The 17,785-nt window shown below is 39.6% G+C and overlaps 1 protein-coding gene across 4 annotated transcripts; it reads right to left on the reverse strand.

The window, feature by feature from the left end:
• Positions 1 to 1,544: 1,544 nt before the first annotated feature.
• On the reverse strand, positions 1,545 to 17,503 carry iffo1b (intermediate filament family orphan 1b). Of its 4 annotated transcripts, none has more exons than XM_044116906.1 (9): positions 16,083 to 17,501; positions 10,524 to 10,584; positions 9,598 to 9,693; positions 8,851 to 8,991; positions 8,585 to 8,769; positions 8,358 to 8,484; positions 7,400 to 7,486; positions 6,933 to 7,063; positions 1,545 to 5,525 (listed from the first exon to the last, which is right to left on the reverse strand). In XM_044116906.1, the coding sequence occupies exons 1-9, from the start codon at positions 17,063 to 17,065 to the stop codon at positions 5,432 to 5,434; spliced, it is 1,905 nt and encodes a 634-aa protein (XP_043972841.1). In that variant the 5' UTR covers positions 17,066 to 17,501; the 3' UTR covers positions 1,545 to 5,431. The 4 variants fall into 4 exon arrangements, with proteins under 4 accessions (XP_043972841.1, XP_043972838.1, XP_043972840.1 ...); XM_044116903.1 differs by having other exon boundaries at positions 7,400 to 7,489; XM_044116905.1 differs by having other exon boundaries at positions 7,400 to 7,492.
• Between the last annotated feature and the right edge of the window lie 282 nt (positions 17,504 to 17,785).

Consider the following 17,785-nt stretch of genomic DNA (forward strand, 5'->3'; position numbering starts at 1 on the left):
TTCATCTCACTTACTGAAAGTACGGTCAGAGATTTTCCTCTTGGTGAAGATAAAAATTTCTTCAGTCATGTAAAAAAAAATAAATAAATCTGCCACCTTGAATAAAGCTGGTCTGCTCGCACCCTGATGTTGTTACAGGTCTAACAATATGCTTATCATTTTCAGACTCTTTGTATAAAGTTCCAGTCAGAAGTACATAAACTCATCTGAAATGTTACAATTTAATCTGAAACTGGTGACATCAGATGTCAGGAAAATGATCAAACTGTTCAAAAACAGCCCAAAACCCACAGTGACTCAAACCTAACATGAACCGGAGGCTGCTGGAAAACCTGCGTCTGTGCCCACATTAAAGCCATGATAGTGAGCTTACCAGGAAACTGAGTCCCAGCTCCACACCCGTCTTCAGGCTCGAAATAAACTAGCAACACGCCCTCTAAAGATTGAGGTGAGGCAAAAATATCACTGTACAAACTGCAAAGCATGGTGGAGGTCATATCATGCTGCGGGGCAGTATAGCTGACATAAAACAGCGTCTATTTCTCCACAAGAACATTTCATACTTTAAAGCACGTTGGTGGTAGTATTGTACTGTGGGGATGTTTTCTGCCAGATGGATTTCCAAACACACATCTAAACCGTTTGGGGAATAATCCGGCTCTTCCCAAAACCAGTTTAAATGAACTCTACCAGTTTAAATATGGAGCTAAAACTGTGGCAACTAGAAGCAGATGGATGAGGTGCATCTGACCAAGAGACATTAAACCAAATAATGGGGGAACCTGTGCATATCTGAGCATGTGTGCACAACTTTGATACTGGAAACTCAAAACTTCGTACCCAGAAAGAAAAATGATTCAAACCAGACATTTAAAAGAGAGAAAAACAAAAACATGTCCTCCATGCTGGTAATGAAGGTGTAAGTAAATTTCTGAATGAAACTGAACCGATCTCTTCTTTTATGTGTACGTAAAAAACAGAAATGTCAGGAAAAGTCATAGATCCTCTCAGCAAACCTTCCAGATATTTTGTGACAGACTCACTATCCTGACTACTCAGTTCAAATCTAAGAAAATTCGACCACACACAGGTAGGTCAATAACTGTTCACACACCTCGCACAGACTGATTTAAAACTCACTCATTCATTTTCTCAGAATAAATGAGACACATATTTCAGAAGATAATCTAAAAGATGCATCATTTTTGAGAAAAAAAATTAACATTTCAAAGAATAAAAAAGTCAAATAATCAGTAGAAAATTCAAATATTTTTTAACATTTCTGACCAACTTTTTTTGTGTTTCCACTGGTATTTTGATTATTTATCTTTGATGAGCTGCTGGAAATCCTATCACAGGTTCTCAAGGCGACTGTAAAACACTTAATGTTTCCACCCATGAGGGGAAAAAAAAGACATGTTGTTGAAAGTATAAGAAAACTTTCAACCTAAACTTGCCAAGGTTATGAATAATTATTATCTGGACTGCAGAAGTTTCAGTACAAACATCAGAATGAAATGTTTTGCAAGAGGAAAGACAAAATGTTGATCGTCAGTTGTATCTTTTATTCATTCAGTCTCTCTTTACATACATTACATACTTTAGCTCTGCAGTAAAGCTTCTAAGCCAAAAACATATTTCATTTTGACGCAAAGTCACACACTTAAATTTAACCAAGAAGTCCACAGGATTAGTTTCCAAATGCTATGTGACACAAATTGGTATTCAACTCTTGAGGCAAGAGTTTATTTTTTTATTTTTTGTAAAAACACTTTTATGTTTTTATCTGCCAAATATTTAATCGAAACATATTTCCATTCAAATTTCAAGTCAATTTTCATTTCAGGCGTGTGACTGTGGACGCGCTTCTTTGAGCTCATCTATTTATTCAAAGCTATTTTTTCATTATTATCATTTCAAAGCCATTGTACAGTCATTTTGCAAAAGCATTGGTTTTTCACAGGTTAATTTTCCTGAACTTGAGTTGTTTTTAAATTGACTTTACCTGGCCAACACAAAGACTCATAAAGGAAGTTTAGTAATGGAAAATAGCTCTCATTTGATTCTGAATTTCATGGGTGACCACAGACAAAAGACAGTCTAATCTAAAATGTCACCCTTTAGTAATTCTGTTTCATTTTCTACAACACTGTGCATCTGCGCCAGTAAAAGTCGTTTTAAAAACACCCACTGAAAAGACTCAAAAACAGACACACGGCACATGCATACAGTAGAGACTCACTCGGTGTCTGAAGGTAAAAGGAAATGGCTTTCTGGGCCTCTCACAGCACATAATTTCACATCTTTCTTCTGGATTCAAATGGCAGAAAAAACACTCGAAGCAGCTGACCCAAACAGCCTCACATGCAAACGCTGCAAGTTGCCGTCTTTCGTAATCGAAACAAAGTGCCGAAGTGAGAATCACGACATTTCACCTGGTTAATGCGACTAAAAAAAACTAGAAGGAGTTTATGATAGTACTGTACAGCAGTGATGTGGGGTTTACTCCCCCCGACAGTGATGATAGCCAGCGATGCTTTCCTGTATCATTTGATGTTCAAATGTATAAATAAACATGAGGTATGTGTTATAAGTTCACCTGAAATATGTAAAGCAAGTGGAAACAAGTCTATTTCCAGTGTCGTCTGTTTTACAAGTAGTAGCGCTGATTGCTTCATATGATTCATATAGTTTTGCTTCCTTTCTATGTGCAAACGCTTCTAGGCTAAAAAATAGGTTTAGTAAAGTACATCAAGCACCTTTGTGACATAGCTTCCACAGCTATAACCAGTTATTTTTTCTTAGCTATTTCCTCATGAGTCATAATCTTGACTTTTATTTTGGCACTCGGTGAGTAACTTACATGAAGTTTTGACCATTTTGGTTCCTCTGCTGTCTATACAGACGTTCTGCTCCACCATGCAGCTTTGCTTAAACAACCTGCTCACTCTAAGCTACAGTAAGCCGCAATGAGACTCATTATCAAACAGCTCTGTGATCTTTAGCCTACAGTTTTGAACTCCCACTCCAGGCAAGCGTTAGGAGTAATATTGCTGTAACGTATGCAGACTTCATGGCTAAACTGAAAGTTTTTCGTTTTCTGTCTCTCAGGGATTAAAGTGGCACAATATTTGTGTTTAGTACTTCTGTTTACCCCATAAAAGTTGGATAAAGGCTTGTCTCGGGATGCTTGCTGTTGATTTCCACTTGTTTTGCTGCTGAAGCTGCTTATTATGTTGGACTTTTTCTTCCAGAGATTAATTTAAAGCACTGCCATGGATTATTTAGATGGGGTTCAGAATAGATATTACTTGCTGTCAGAAGATTAGCTGCTGTTTTCTAAACAACCTAAGTTTGGAGAAACAGGGATTAGTTTTCCCTGGCGAGTCAAGCAAACTGTTTGACTTTAAGTCAGGTTTTGAAGAGAGCTTTTGAGTGTTTAATATGTTACCTGCAGTGGTTAATTGAACTACTTGAGTTAAATTAAACAGCGATTAGCTTTCACCATTGAGTTCAGCTAACGAGTAGTTAGCAAAAGATCAGAACAACTTCAACCTTAAGCTGATAGTTTGAATTATTTAAAGTGAAATTCTGTGGCGATGCAATTAGCCGTCAGTATCTTACATGCAGCTTTCTTGATCATCAAATTCTGTAAATAATACAGAAGATGGTGGATATTTGTCCACCTTCGTGAAAAGCTAGCAGAGAGTCATTGCCTTCTTAAGGATCAAATTCGATTTTTGTTGCCTTAAAACAACTCCAAGTTTAAAAATGGAGGTAGATTATTTAGAGTGGGGCTCCGAGGAGACACTGTAAGTAGTCAGTAGCCTGCAGGTGAGACAAGCTAACAGCTAATCAGAGCAGAACCAAGTCCAAGGAGGAGTTGTTTCATGTTTATTTACTCTCCAGCTCACCAAACCTTTTAAGTTTGCATCCTTAAGAGGACTTTAGTATGTAACATTTATTGCATTCATGTTTTTTTCTTCTTAATCTCTTATATGCAATAAATAAGTCTACATTACTCAAGTTTGGAGAAATAAAGATTGTCACAGCCAGGTACAAAGCAGATTTCTGCCACATTAGAACAACTCTGAAAGTAAAGGGACTGCTTAAATTGTTTGGGACAGAGTTTTGAGCAATAAATATCTGATTTATAATTAATAAGTTTCAATTATCTCAGTTTGAAGAAGGAAAGATTGTTTCCTACCAAACAGTGAAGCTAATGGATGGTTTCAAAGTAGATTCCTGCCAGGTCCTGTAGACACAGTGTTTTCATGAAACAAGACAATCCTTTGTTTTGCTTACGTTGACACACTGTAGTCCATAAACTGGATCTTAAAGGCAATCCTCTCGATAATTTCATCATCCAGTGTTTATTGCATCCTTGATTCTTTTAAAACAATGTGGGATGTGTTCAGTGATCATGTCGCTGCTCTGCTGCTGTAACCATTCAGTAATGACGCTTGCTTAAAGTTCTCTGAAAGCAGAGTGTGATTTGCTCCCCTAAAGCCTGACTCCAAAATTATTAACATGCAACTAAGAGCGATGTTGCGAGTTAATTCTTTGCAGCTGCTTTGCAGCAGCTCCACTGCTCAGGGCATTTTTAGCCTGAGCGGTGGGTCGGAAGATGACATGATTCACAGCCTATAAATAATGAGTGGACAAATATGTCCAAAAATATATATGTCTTTTTTCAGAGTGACTGCACACTAAACTGTCCAGATGGACAAGATAAGTACTGAATATGTACTTTATGTAGTTTTGTATGATGTTCAGCACAAACTCAAACTCTGTTTTGATACTTTTATATGTTTATCTATTTCTTTGATTTGATAAAATTACCTTGTGAGATTTAATTCATCAGGATGTCTGGAAGGCAAATAAGTTGTGCATCACGGGATCTAATTAGACTTCAAACACAAACATTGATTAGAAACTACCTGATGGTGAAAAACAACTCGCTATCTTTCCCTTATCCCCAGCTGGATATTTATGGGCAAAAAGACTGTAAATACACCAGGTGTGAACATTACAGACTTTATAGAAACTTTACTGAGGATAAGAGTTTTAAATATTGCTCATATATCATCACTGATGAAGAGTATGATGATTTGAAGATTAAATAAGTTAGTTTATAGTTTTTGTTACCTCCCTGCATCACAATAATTAACAGCAGCTTGTTTTTCTAACAATCAGTTCGGGATCTTAACTTTCTTCAAGTCTGAAATCAATCAGTCTAAATTTCAGGTTTCCCTCAGACTGATCTGTACGGGCAACACATCACCAATTAATTATAGAATATCTTCAATGAATTTCCTCAAATGTAAACACGGCGTCGCCGTAGTTTCACGTGTATACGGTGTGGTACTGTCGCAGTTTGTAGCAGAGGTCACATGAACGCAGCATCTTTCAACGGACGAGTGACGAAGTGTCAAGATCTCCCACTGCTGGACGAAGAGGGCGGGGAGCATGAAGACCTGTCGGTGTCTCTCTGGTCGCTCTCCTCTGACGGTACGACAGGATTACTGCACGCAGAAAACACAGAAACAAGTTACAGAAACTAAAACAGAGTAATTCTTGACCTTCAAGGTTTCATGAAATTATAAAAAAAAAATTTTCAGCTTGATAAGAGATGTAGAAATTGTAAAGTTAGTTTAGGAAAATAAAATACAATATAACAAAAAGTTAATTTATTTCAGTCATTCTATTCAAAATATGAAACATATAGGATGTGTTACAGGGTATTATTTCAGTTTTTATTCATGACTATGATTAACCTCTAATGATAATAATGATAATCAGTTTATCAGATAATTAGAATATTACTTTATACCAAAGTGATCCTTTCGGCTGCAGTTCGTTAACTGGAGGCATGAAAATCATGATTCCCAACTTGCAAAATGCAGTTGATCTGATACACGACATTGAGGCGTAAGATATTTTAAAGGTCTTTTAGAGTCCAAACCTGCACCTGTCTGATCTTTGAAAACTGAATTTCTTCAAAAAAATATTTCTAAACAGACAATTAAGAGACTCAGTTTTGTCATCTTTTGTCCAGCTGCACCCCAGCTTTACTGTAAAACCATTACAGCTAACACAAACAGCCTAACATTATGCAAATGTGTATAAAAATTTGTGCCGTCAATCAATTGAAAAATCATGCTCTAGTGATGTGATTAATCACAATTTTCAAAACCATGCATATTCTGCTTATAAATATGAACATATGCACATATTTATAAATATCTGTTTTCTAGGTTTTCATATTCATGAAGGTTTCAAACTATAAATTGGTTTATATATTTATAAAGTCAGGATTAACAAACATTATAGCAGCTTAAAACGTTATTTTAATAAAGGTAAAAGGTTAAGGTAATTTTATTTATATAGCACATTTTCAGCAACAAGGCAATACAAAGTGCTTTACAGGATTTAAAAGGAAATTTAAACAAAATAACAAACCAAAAGAAAGAGCAAGGAAGAAAAATCTAATAATGTTGATCCAAAGTAAATAAACTAGATACTCCTGTTCAGGGTTGGTAGATAAGAATCAGTAAGTATCCTCTGGTCTAATTCCTTTTCTGGGTTGGAAGGACAGGAGTCTAAAAAGTTGCCAAGGTCGTTTTTCTGGGTTCCAAGTTCTAATCCCTGTTCTGGTATAAATATTCTCTGGACTTTCTAAGTGCAGTTTGTTATTAATTTGTAAAAGTAATGAGGACTCCACAGTTTCTACGTAATAATAAAAATTTTATGTTTCTGTGCTGGAAAAATTTTGTTCTAATACAATAAATATCATAAATGGGAAACCTGAAAAGTTCGAAAAATAGACGAAATGCTGGTTATGCTAGTGTGATGTGAGTGTGATGTGAGTGTGATGTGAGTGTGATGTGTGTGTGATGTGTGTGTGTGTGTGTGTGTGTGTGTGTTTGTACCTGTCTCCACTCTGAGTGATGAGCCTCCTGCAGGTCTCCATCTGAACATCCAGGCCTCTCTTCATCGAGCACATCTCCATGTACTCATGCAGGTGTCGGTTCATGTCGCTCTTGGCTGTGGCCAATTCCAGCTGGAAAAACATCCCAAAGATTCAAATCCGTAAAATCCCTGACAGGAACGGTTAGTCCGACTTCACAAAGTGGTTCACGTGTAAAAGATTAGAAAATACAGGACTCAAAACCCAGCTTTATTAGTTAAATTAAAAATCTGAAAAACGTTTCATTGGACTCCGTTTTAAGATTTTAGTTCCAAATGTGCATGCAACACATCCATAAACATATGGAAACCTGTGTTAGATCACTGTTCAGATGAGGTGAGAATGTAAGTAAATAAAAAGAAAAGAAATGAAAGAAGAAAGGTAACACACATGGGCAGGAATCTTATTTAAGTTTAAAAAATGTCTGACCTCAATCTGGTCAATTGTCTCTTGGTATTCCTTCTCGCGGGACTTGAACAGACACTCTGTGTCATTAATCACCTTTTCCAGACAGTCCTCCTCCCACAGAAACACAGAGCAGTGACAGTTTGAGAACAGGAAAATAAATATGTAGAGATGGTAAAATGTAGTAAGCATAAAATGAGCCTGTTGTTGAATAATCCGACACAGGAGAGAAAACAATCCAACCATAGCGTCCATGGTTGTTTTGTGCTCAGATTTCACTGAATAACGCAGCTGTTAGTTTCAAACAGACCATTCAACAATGAAGCAGCTGCTGAATGAAATCAAACACCTACATGCATTTTTTTATTTTTTTGGAAACAAACGCACAAGAAAGTTTGTCAACGTCTCGGTACTGAAACTGTCCTGGTGTTAGAAGAGTCATCAAACGACATCAGGAGCTTAAAAATCATGAAAAACGTCAACAAACGAAGCATTTTTAAGTCCTGATGTCACAGAGAAAATCTGGCAATAGCAGACCACAGAAAAGCACTGATACTAAACAAAAACAAATGTATCTCCTCAGTGTCAGTAGAGCTTAAAACTGTTTATTTAATGAAACTGCATAGAAAAGTAACACTATCTGAATATTATAATATGGAGAAATTTATACCAAAATGTGAAGATATGTCTGACTAATTAGGTCAGATATAAACTGACTTCTGCATCATTAGTTTTCCCAAACAGACTTTTTTGTAATATTTGAAAACAGTCTTCATTGGTACAGATATAAAAACTTTCTAAAGGCCTATCAAAGTTTTTATTTGCACTTTTTCAGTTTTTTTTTCAGCCCTACCTTCATCACTAAAGAGTGTTGTTGTTTTGATTGTGCTTTGAAACTGCCCATTTTTCATCAGTGCATCATATATTCGGGCTGACACCGCAGGATCGTTTTCTAAAAATAACTCGCATTGGTACAGCTTACCTCCCCTGGGGGATGGGTCGGATCTGGAGGTAGAGTGCATCCTGGGAAATCCTCCCAAAGAAGCAGAGTCTCCTCAGTCTCCTCCCAGGCCAGACTATCGCAGTCATCCTCAAATTCACATTCACGTCTGTGACGACAACACAAACACACGTGCATTTAGTGATTAATAAAACCAGACTGTTCTATTATAAGATAATTGCCTTTGTGGTTAAAAGCAGACCACTAACAGCTGAGTCAGCATCCTCTGCATCTCCTCGTTGATCTGATTGGCTGAAGATCCAAAGTGCTCCTCTTCTTTAGCCACGGCCACTTCGCCTTCAGAGGTGCTGACGGATTCGTCACATTCACTCCCGTTAAAGGACAGGGGCGTCGGCTTGCGGCGGATACTCAGAGATGATTGGTTGTTTGGAACCTGCAGTGACATTAACAAGATTAAGTTCAGGAGATCAAACTCAGTCGACGTTTGTTAAGTGAAAGCAAGCAGCCCGACTACCTGGTACATTTGGATCACGTCTTCACAGTTCCTCTGCTGCGCGACATCACACAGTCGAGCAGTGATGTCGATTCGTCTGCAGATGTCCATGTCCACTTTCATGGCTTTCTCCTGGATTTTGGTGTCCAACTCAGACAAATTCTGGACAGAATCAGGTTCCAAAATCATGGAAAAAAAAAAAAAGACACGGCAGGAGAGTCAACTAAAACATCTTCCGCTGGATTATTGCTGAAGTATTAGCAGAGCACCTTGAAAATGCATTAAAACGCCATTGATTTTTTTTTTTCCTCACATTTTGTCACATCCTAACTAAAAACTTCAATGTATGTTTTGGACTCTTCAGTGATAAAACAACAAGTGAATAACTGTGAAGTGGAAGTTAAATCATACATGGTTTCCAACGATTTCTAGAAATGTGATCTGAAAAGTGTGGCGTGCATTTATATTTCACTTCACTTACTCCAATTATGGCTGGATAATGTGGCTGAAAAACGTGTCACAGTATCAGGGTTTCATATCAGTTGATATTTATTGATTAGTTCTTTGTTGTAAATTTCTGAAAAACTGCCAAACTGGTGCAGTTTCACCAGAAAATGCTGTTTCATTAATTTTTTCCTTCCACTCCTCAACTTTATACTTTTATTTTTGAGTAGTTATGAGGCACAACAGCAAAACTTTAAGCTGCAAGTGAGAAAGAGTTTATTGGTGCGACACTGAACGTGACGGTCATGTTGTGACTGCGCTCACATTGCTCATGAGGCCTTTGAAGAGAACCAGCTCCGCCTTCAGCTGCTGCACCCTGAGAGCCAGCTCATCCTGACAACCTTCACTCTCCTGCAGGTCCTGCTCACAAAACAGCAACCAGAAAACAAGATTTATGAAAACACCTGCAGAGATGTCCAGCTGTAAAACACTTAAAAACAGCTTATTTTCTTCTGCGGAGCCCTCAGTGACACTCCAGATGCAGATTGAGTTTTGGGGAAGTCTAAACAACTTTTTCCTCGAACTTGTTTAGGTACGCAGCAACAATGGTCAGGCTCTTATCTTCCTGGAGTTGTGCTTTTTGCTGTTTGCGGTCAATCCGTCTATGTAAAGCTGCCATCTAAACGGGGTCAAGGTAAAGATTCCTGGCAATGCTGCATGTGAGTATAAAAAAGCACGCACACACAGGAAACCAAAGACATAATGTGCGTAGATCGAAGCACAACTGCAGGAAGTACAAATAAGGCAATCTAACACACAGAGAGGTAAGTATCTAATTCAGTAGTGGGACTTCCTATGTGAAAATGCCGTCTTTTGGAAAAGATGTTAACTAATTTAAAAATGAATAATTAGCAGAGATCAATGGCTGCAGCATGCATCATCAAGTACTACTAAGGAAAGTATGAGTGGCTGAAAGAGGGTGAAGGTTCTTGCTCATCACGTTCATCCTGCAGCTGTGCACAATCATTCCAATCAATAAATCGGTTCATTAAATCAATTCAGATTAATTATATTACAGCTCACAAAACTGAAAACTGGCATTTCAAAGTGAAGATTGGTGCCAGCACGACTTTTACCAGGATTTACCTTACATTTCCAGTAACCAGAACAACCAAGTCCCTTCAGTTCAAGTTTTCATGGTAAAAAAACATAAAAATGTCCATGCAGGAACTTTTGCCAGACAGTGTTACCTCTTGAAGATCTGCAATCTTCTGCTGCAGGTCCATCCTCATTGTGTATTCTTCCTCCCATCTAAAAACATACATGTGTCAGGGTAAGTAGGAGTTTCAGCCAGTGTGTACTTCTGCATCTTAATCCAGACAAACATAAAGTGCATATCAATGAGCCATCTTTGACGTAAACTAACAATCCTCAAATATTTCACAAGGTTGCTAAGCATCTATTCAAAATTTTGTCAATGAGAAACATTACAGCACATGCCATAGCAGATGTAATGCAACAGAGGGAACATTTCCTAAAGCTGCACACCTGGAGGCCTCTGAACCAGCGGACGGAAAACTGATGGAAAACCCCTGAAAAACCTAAAGCAATCAACGTTGTAAATCTAAAGAAAAAGATCTTTATCTCTATTCACAAATAAATATCAAAAGTAGGAAGAATCTGTTTTGAAAGAGATGGTTTTTCAAGTCAAACATACATTTTTAAATAAATGATGTGGTGATAATTAGATTTAAAATTACTTTTAACTTCAATGCATATGTCATAACAAGCTTACAATAAAGTCTTAATAAACATCACTCCTTTGCAAGACGAGCAGAGAAATATCAAATAGTTAAAATCTGAGCTTGCAGAAGATTTGCTTATGACTCCATATTTAGTTACTGATGGAGGAATCTGTGCATGACAGAAAATTCCAGAAAAAGGTGGTTCTACAAACATTTGACTCAGGAGAACTGAATACAAATCAAAAACTTTTAAGATTTGCATTTGTGAAGAAACGAAAACAAACGTTTCAGTGCAGAGCTGTTGCCTGCAACAAGAAGGTCCTGGGTTTGAATCGGACGATGGACGGATGGAAAAAAGTGGAAACCATTAACCTTTTTTCTGCATTTTAAAAGTCAAAATATCTTTTATTGAAGTTGGTAGCTGTAATATGAAAACATTTGTAAAAGTTGACGAGCTATTTTTGATTTTGAAAGGGCTTTATTAGACTTATATAATTGACTCAAAGCGACTCCTTTGTCCCTCAGGTGTAAAGGAAAGGCAAAAATTACTGAGAAGGAAAAACTTCTCCTGTCAGAAGGTTTTTCCTAAATGTGTTCTAGGGTCTGAAAGACATCACTTGGTTTGTGGGTAACAGAGGAAAGAAAACTGAAGAAATAAAGCCAGAAATATAAATGTATGATTTTTTTTTAATTATCATTTCAGTTTTATCTCCTTTGGTATTTATCACTTTTTGACTTGTGGTTTTAAAATAACATCCTAAGACCTCTCGGCCAATTTATTTTGAAATTGAAGTAATGTAATTTCAGGATAAAATACAAAGTTTTCTAAAAGGAAAGGAACAACTCTAACGATTGAAAATCATTTATTTGCTTTCATGCTGCATGAAAAGCAAACAGCTGAAAGGTTTGCGGGGAATCGTGTGAGAATTAAACAAAGCACTTTGCTGACTTCCTGACAGATGATTCGCATGCAGCTGCTCACATGATTGACTCATAAATCTTAACTTTAATACACTTAACAGTCGCGAGACGAAAATGTGGTCTTATACCATCCACTCACGAGGGGAAAATCCACGCTCTGCAATCTGCTAAAAACTCTTGCAGAACGCTGCAAAACGCCAAACCCATCAGGGAATACTAAATCTGAAAGGATCTGAGTCATGAAGCAGGGGGGGTCCAGGCGTTGAAGAGGGGGACGCTTGCTTGATAGGTGAGGTGCACAAAGTCGAGGAGTGCTGAGGCCCCCTCCTTTTAGCTGCTACAGCTTTGCAGAGCATGCTGCATTGCAGATACAGTGTGTGTGTGTGTGTGTGTGTGTGGGTGTGTGTGTGTGTGTGTGTGTGTGTGGGGAGGAGGGGGGTGGGGGGTACTGCGCAATGGAAGAAAGTGTGAGCAAAGGAGAGGAAGTGGGATGTCTGCTTCTGGTTTGCTCAAGTAAAGGTAAGCTGAGATAGAGAGTGCGGTTACCAGAGAGGAGGGAGGTGAGGGGCACCAACTGAGAAGAAGTAAAAGTAGAAGATGAGTTACGTGAAAAACAACATGACGTGGATGACGGAGGCTTTGATCAGTGCAACCTTGCTTCTATTTAGAAATGACAAATAACATTACAATTAGAGAAATTTAAGGATCTCATCAGATGCACACACTGATTCATTTATTGTCTCAGCTGGACGAGTGTTAATTCAGTCTCTTTAGTCCCGATTTGCAAAGAAAGCAGGAGTCGGCGCAGCGTTGCATTCCTGAGCGGCTGCAGCCGTCCCTCCGCCTCGACCACAAAGAGCCACTATAACGTGGTCAGGATGGTCTCTGAAGAATGCAGCGCTGATCGCTCGGACACAATGCGAGGGCATGCGGTGATGAATGCGCAGGAACATGAGGCCTGCTGAAGGTCACTCAGAGAAGACAATAACTAGCTGTGTCCCCCTGCTGAAAACGAGGATTTAAAGGTGTATTACCTCCAGAAAAAGGAGGTTCAGGCTGTGTCTTTTTCATTCATGCTGAAGAATGAAGCATATCAGCTTAAAGGGATACTTCAGTGAGGTCCTGTTAGAAAGTTAGAAGCATGAAGTAGATGACTCTCTTCTCATTTTCATTCAGCGTAGGTCCAGATTAGCTATGCTTTTAGGCTAAAGCTACAGGCTGCTCAGACCTTTAGCCTCTTAAAGTTACGCCATTTTATTGTCCATTAAATTGATTTAAAATGAACATTTCTCTTCAGAATCTAAAAAATCAAACACAAGCCAAACCCAAAATGCAAAAGGGACACAGCCAAAATTATTTTTAAAAAAGCCTCTGGCATCACTGTGGTTTATGCCAACACTCTCTTTCCAAACTTTAAATCCTCATCCCATTTACACTGGATGAGTTATAACAGAGAGGTAATTTACAGGGGATATGAATGCATCACCATTGACCTTCCTGTGTGAAACATGCACAGTGAAGTGTTTCCAGTTGTATTAAAAAAGCAAATCCATCTATTGTCTATTGCCAGACAGGGTAACATTTCCCAAGCAGAAGGGATATACAAGAGTTTTCCCCAGAAACCAACCTGGATCCAGTGATTAACTGGTGCCAGCACCTGCTTAGCATCATTTCTTGGCGTTTCCACCAACATGAACTCTGGCTCTGGCCCCCAAAAAACAGTACTAACCATCACTAGTTTGCTGCTAGAAAAGAGAAAAGAAACATTTTCACTGGGCAGGCAATCAAATGTAAGCAGCATTTCTAAAATTAATTGTTTTTATTTTTGTTTTTGATCCATCAACTAAAATCTGCAAAACTACAGAGCTTTAACTATAATAAAATGTCGAATTGGCATCATTACTCAGCTTAAGTAGGTCAATAATCTGCTTACAGCGGCTCTCAGGGCTGATTACTTTCCACTAAGTCTATAAAAACCTTTCTGACTCAGTTTTTGAAAACTACCGGGTTTTTAATGGTGTCATTAAATCTAAAGCCTTCACAAACACCACTGGATGTCTAAAACAGCGATGTTACATTAAGGTGACATTATTAGAGCATTTGTTTGCCGAGATACAGGGATGAGAGATATTAGCATGTTTAGATTGTTTCCATGCACTGTGATCTTTCATAAACAAACAGAACAAAACAGGGAGAGGGTCAAATAATAACTGGATGAGACATATTTTATGACACGGTCCTGACTCGGATCCTAAGCTGCTGCAACAGAAAACCAATCTTCTGACTTGGAGAGAGAAGATATTTTATGGTCTCAGACTGGCTACTTAACACCTAATGGTGGACCAGTGGACAATGAAGGTCAGCAACTTAAATAAGCAAATTCAGGAGCCTGACATTCCCGCACCAGACACCATCTTCTCCACGGCTGCACCTGGAGATCCGTAATTACCATAAACACGACTAACGTGAACACAATAATAATTAAAGTGGCTTAAAAAGCTAATTTGTGATAGTTATTTAGGTGAAATCTATTTTATTACATTTTATTGCTTCCTTTACTATCAGTTACTCCAACCAGAAATGTTTTGCATACTCAATCATCAGCAGGTGTTTGACGCAGAACGCTAATTGGTGACATACTGCCTCCTACGTTCATTTCCTGTTTAGATAATCATTGGCCTCTGTTCAACATTAAGTGCAACAGTTTATGGGTCAGAAAAATAGAACTTGCAGAAATATTTCTATTAAAAGTTGTTTTAAGACATTAGAAGTCTGATTTGGCCTTGGCTCCTCCAGGATTAGCCGTTAGCTTCACCTGAGGGGAGGCGTTTTCTTATTGTTTATCATTCATCGTGATACATTTCTAGTAATGATGAGAATTTTGATTTGTAGTTGTCATGACAAATTCTAAGTAATGATGCTTATCCCCCGCCAAAACTGTCCGTAGTGATTGATGTTGCCTGTTTTACTACTTTCCATCTTTTGTTCAATGAGGATATCAATAATCTTAAAAATATGGTTAAATGCAATTACTGTGAGCAGCTTTGTGATGCAAGCCACACGTCTTTTTCTGACTGGTGTTCCAAACAAGCATATTACAGCAGTATCTCTGTTTGTGGGGATTTGATTGCTGTCCGAACCACACAGTTATCTAAAAAGAAGTAATAAAAAGTTCTTATTGTTGCAAAATATTGTGATAAAACTTTAAGGCTATATCGCCCACGGCTACTTCACCTTCAGTCTCTGACACCAACATATCGTAGAACACCACTCTAAAACGCCACAGTTTAAAACTCCTTACTCCTTACTCGGCATCTCTGCAAAAGGTATGCAGTTCAACTTCTCAAAAAAATGTCTGAATTGTTAAAGTGAGTCCACAGAACAGCATCTGATAACAAATACTTCTCACTAATCTGAATTTATACTAAACCAAGATGCTTTATGAATAGTAAACCGCAGGTTAGATATTAACAACTTATTTTCTTCCAGCAGAACCCTATATGACTAAATCCTGAGTTATCAATTTAAAGGGAAAGTCACACTGAACGCATTGCAGCAGTAAGCTGTTGTTCTGAGAGGAGCATTGCAGAGTGATGTCATCTCACAGCTGTGGCCTAAATCTGGCCCACATGATGATGATGATGATGATGATGACGACAACATTTAGCCGATTCAATCATTAAAGCAACAGAGATGAAGAATTCTAACCAGCAATAAGCTAAAAGAACCAAAAGCGGCCTCTGTTGTACCTCTGGCTCGATAACAACAAACTTCGGCTGCATTTTAGGAAATGAGTGCCACCACCTGGCCTTTCTGCAGTCCTAACAGTCAATCAGATTTATATTTAGCTCCTCACATGTGCATTTTTTTTCCTGGGCATTTGTGGCAGCAGCACCTGCCCCTGTGGTGAAAGCATGAGGTGAATGTAGACCAAGCTGGAGGTGCAGGATGGGCAGGTTTTGTGCTGACTCTGCAGATCAGCTGTCTCCTGCTGAAGAAAGCTGATCTGCAGCTGCTAAACAGTCCTGCTCACTCATCCAATGAAGACCATGAGAAAAAAAAAAAAAAAACACTCGAGAAATAATTCTGCAGTGAGAGGGTTTGTAGTATAACAGTTAAATAAAAGTGTTTTTGCCCGTTTACCTGCGTTTGTACTCGTCTCTCTCGCGCTTCACCTTGGCCAGCACGTTGTAGAGCGCTCGAATCTCAGGGGTGATGGTGTCAATCTGGACCCCGACTCCATCCGGGTGCATCCAGGACACCCCGGGGCTTGGCAGGCGCTCTGCCCCGGGGCCAAACTTACGAGTGTGGTTGTAAGACCAGATGGTTCCCGGGAGGAACCGTGGAGGAGGGTTGGTGGAGCAGCTTTGGGTTGTTTTATTTGACACTGGAGAGTCCACACAAGGCGAGGCCTGGCTGATGGTGATGGCTGGGTTACAGGTGCCATTGGTTTGGGTTGAGCTGGAGTTTTCAGAGCCTGCTGGTTGGTAGGTTGTTGCAAATGAAGGTGGGAACAGGCTTGTGGGCCTCCTTGCTGAGTTGTTGGTGTTGTGGAAGGGAAGAGAGCCCGGCCTGAGCGGGATGGTCCCTACAAACCCAGTCTGCACCCCGGCCTCCTGGGTGTGCAGCTTGTTCTCACAGCATCCACTCTGACAGCCCTTGTTGGCATCCAGCGCCTGCTGCAGCTGCTTCTCCAGTATCTTATTCCTGCGCTCCAGTTCGTGCACTTTGGCCAGAAAGCATCGGAACCGCAGGTTGAGGGTCTTGAGTACGCTGATGTTGGAGCCGAGGTCGTTCCTAAGGGCCATGGCTGCAGGGGGGTGCGGCTGCTGCTGCTGCTGCGGCGGCGGGGCTGCGCGGTGCTGGTAGGGGCCGCTGTGGGTGTGGTGGAGGTAAGGGGAGGTCTGCGGATGTCCCGGCTGATCGGGCCCAGGGGCGGCCTGATCACCCAGGAGAAGAGAGGCCGGGTCCGGTGCGCCGAACGCGGCTTCGGGAAGGAGGACGGAGGGGGAGTCCGGGTGTCCGGGGGCCTGGCTCTGCTGGGGGTGCTGCTGGAAATGCGTGTTGGCCCCCAACAAAGGATTCATGCTATGGTATTTAAAACTAAAGCGCTGCAGATCTGGCATGAACTCGGGCGGAGAAATGTCTTACTACAGCAGAATAATATTTCAAGATAAACTTCACTTAACAGCAGCGCGCAGCCTGCACAAGCAGCGTAAAACACCACTGGTTTACCTGATTATGTAAGCGTTTATATATAAAAACCTGATCCTTAAAGCCCGGAGGTCTTAACGTCGGCTGTTGCCGCTGCTGCTGCTGGATCCCTGATCTCTGACGGTCCACAACAACAACAGCAAATGTGGAGCCGAAAACCAGCAGAGGTAGACTCCACCAAACACCAAAAAGATGAGCTGCAAAATAAACCGAGTGAAGTGAAGCGGAAAAAACGCAGAGGATGAATGAACAACAAACAAATCCAGCTTCTCCGCGTTAATGGTGCTCAGTCTGGGAGATGTAACCGCAAGCAGGAACAAGTGCTGCGGGATTGGAGAATCCTCCTACCGTAAATACACGAATAGAAGTCCACAAAGCTCAGCGGCGCTCAGTGTTTTTGCCCCTCACTCATGATGGCCCGTTTCAACCACAAACTTCCACGTGATTTGTTTTAATTTGTTGACGCATCATTTTAGAAACATTCTTCTTCTAAAAAAAAAAAACAAAACAAAAAAAAACAAAAAAAAAAACACAAAACAAAACAAAAGATTCTACTTTTGTGTCTATACGTCTTCAATCCATTACGAACAGTTTCTTTCACATCACACCTTAAATAATATTTTAAACATATT

This window comes from Gambusia affinis, linkage group LG05 (assembly GCF_019740435.1).
Source record: "Gambusia affinis linkage group LG05, SWU_Gaff_1.0, whole genome shotgun sequence".
In the NCBI taxonomy this organism is placed as follows: domain Eukaryota; kingdom Metazoa; phylum Chordata; class Actinopteri; order Cyprinodontiformes; family Poeciliidae; genus Gambusia; species Gambusia affinis.

Bases quoted from the DNA above. Each gene is read 5' to 3' on its own strand.
- iffo1b (XM_044116905.1), bottom strand. From the start codon at position 17,065: ATGCCAGATCTGCAGCGCTTTAGTTTTAAATACCATAGCATGAATCCT. The intron at 9,694-10,523 runs GTAACACTGTCT...TTTTGTGAGCAG, and splicing joins AGATTGCAGATCTTCAAGAG to GACCTGCAGGAGAGTGAAGG. The intron at 8,992-9,597 runs GTGAGCGCAGTC...GATTCTGTCCAG, and splicing joins TCAAAGGCCTCATGAGCAAT to AATTTGTCTGAGTTGGACAC.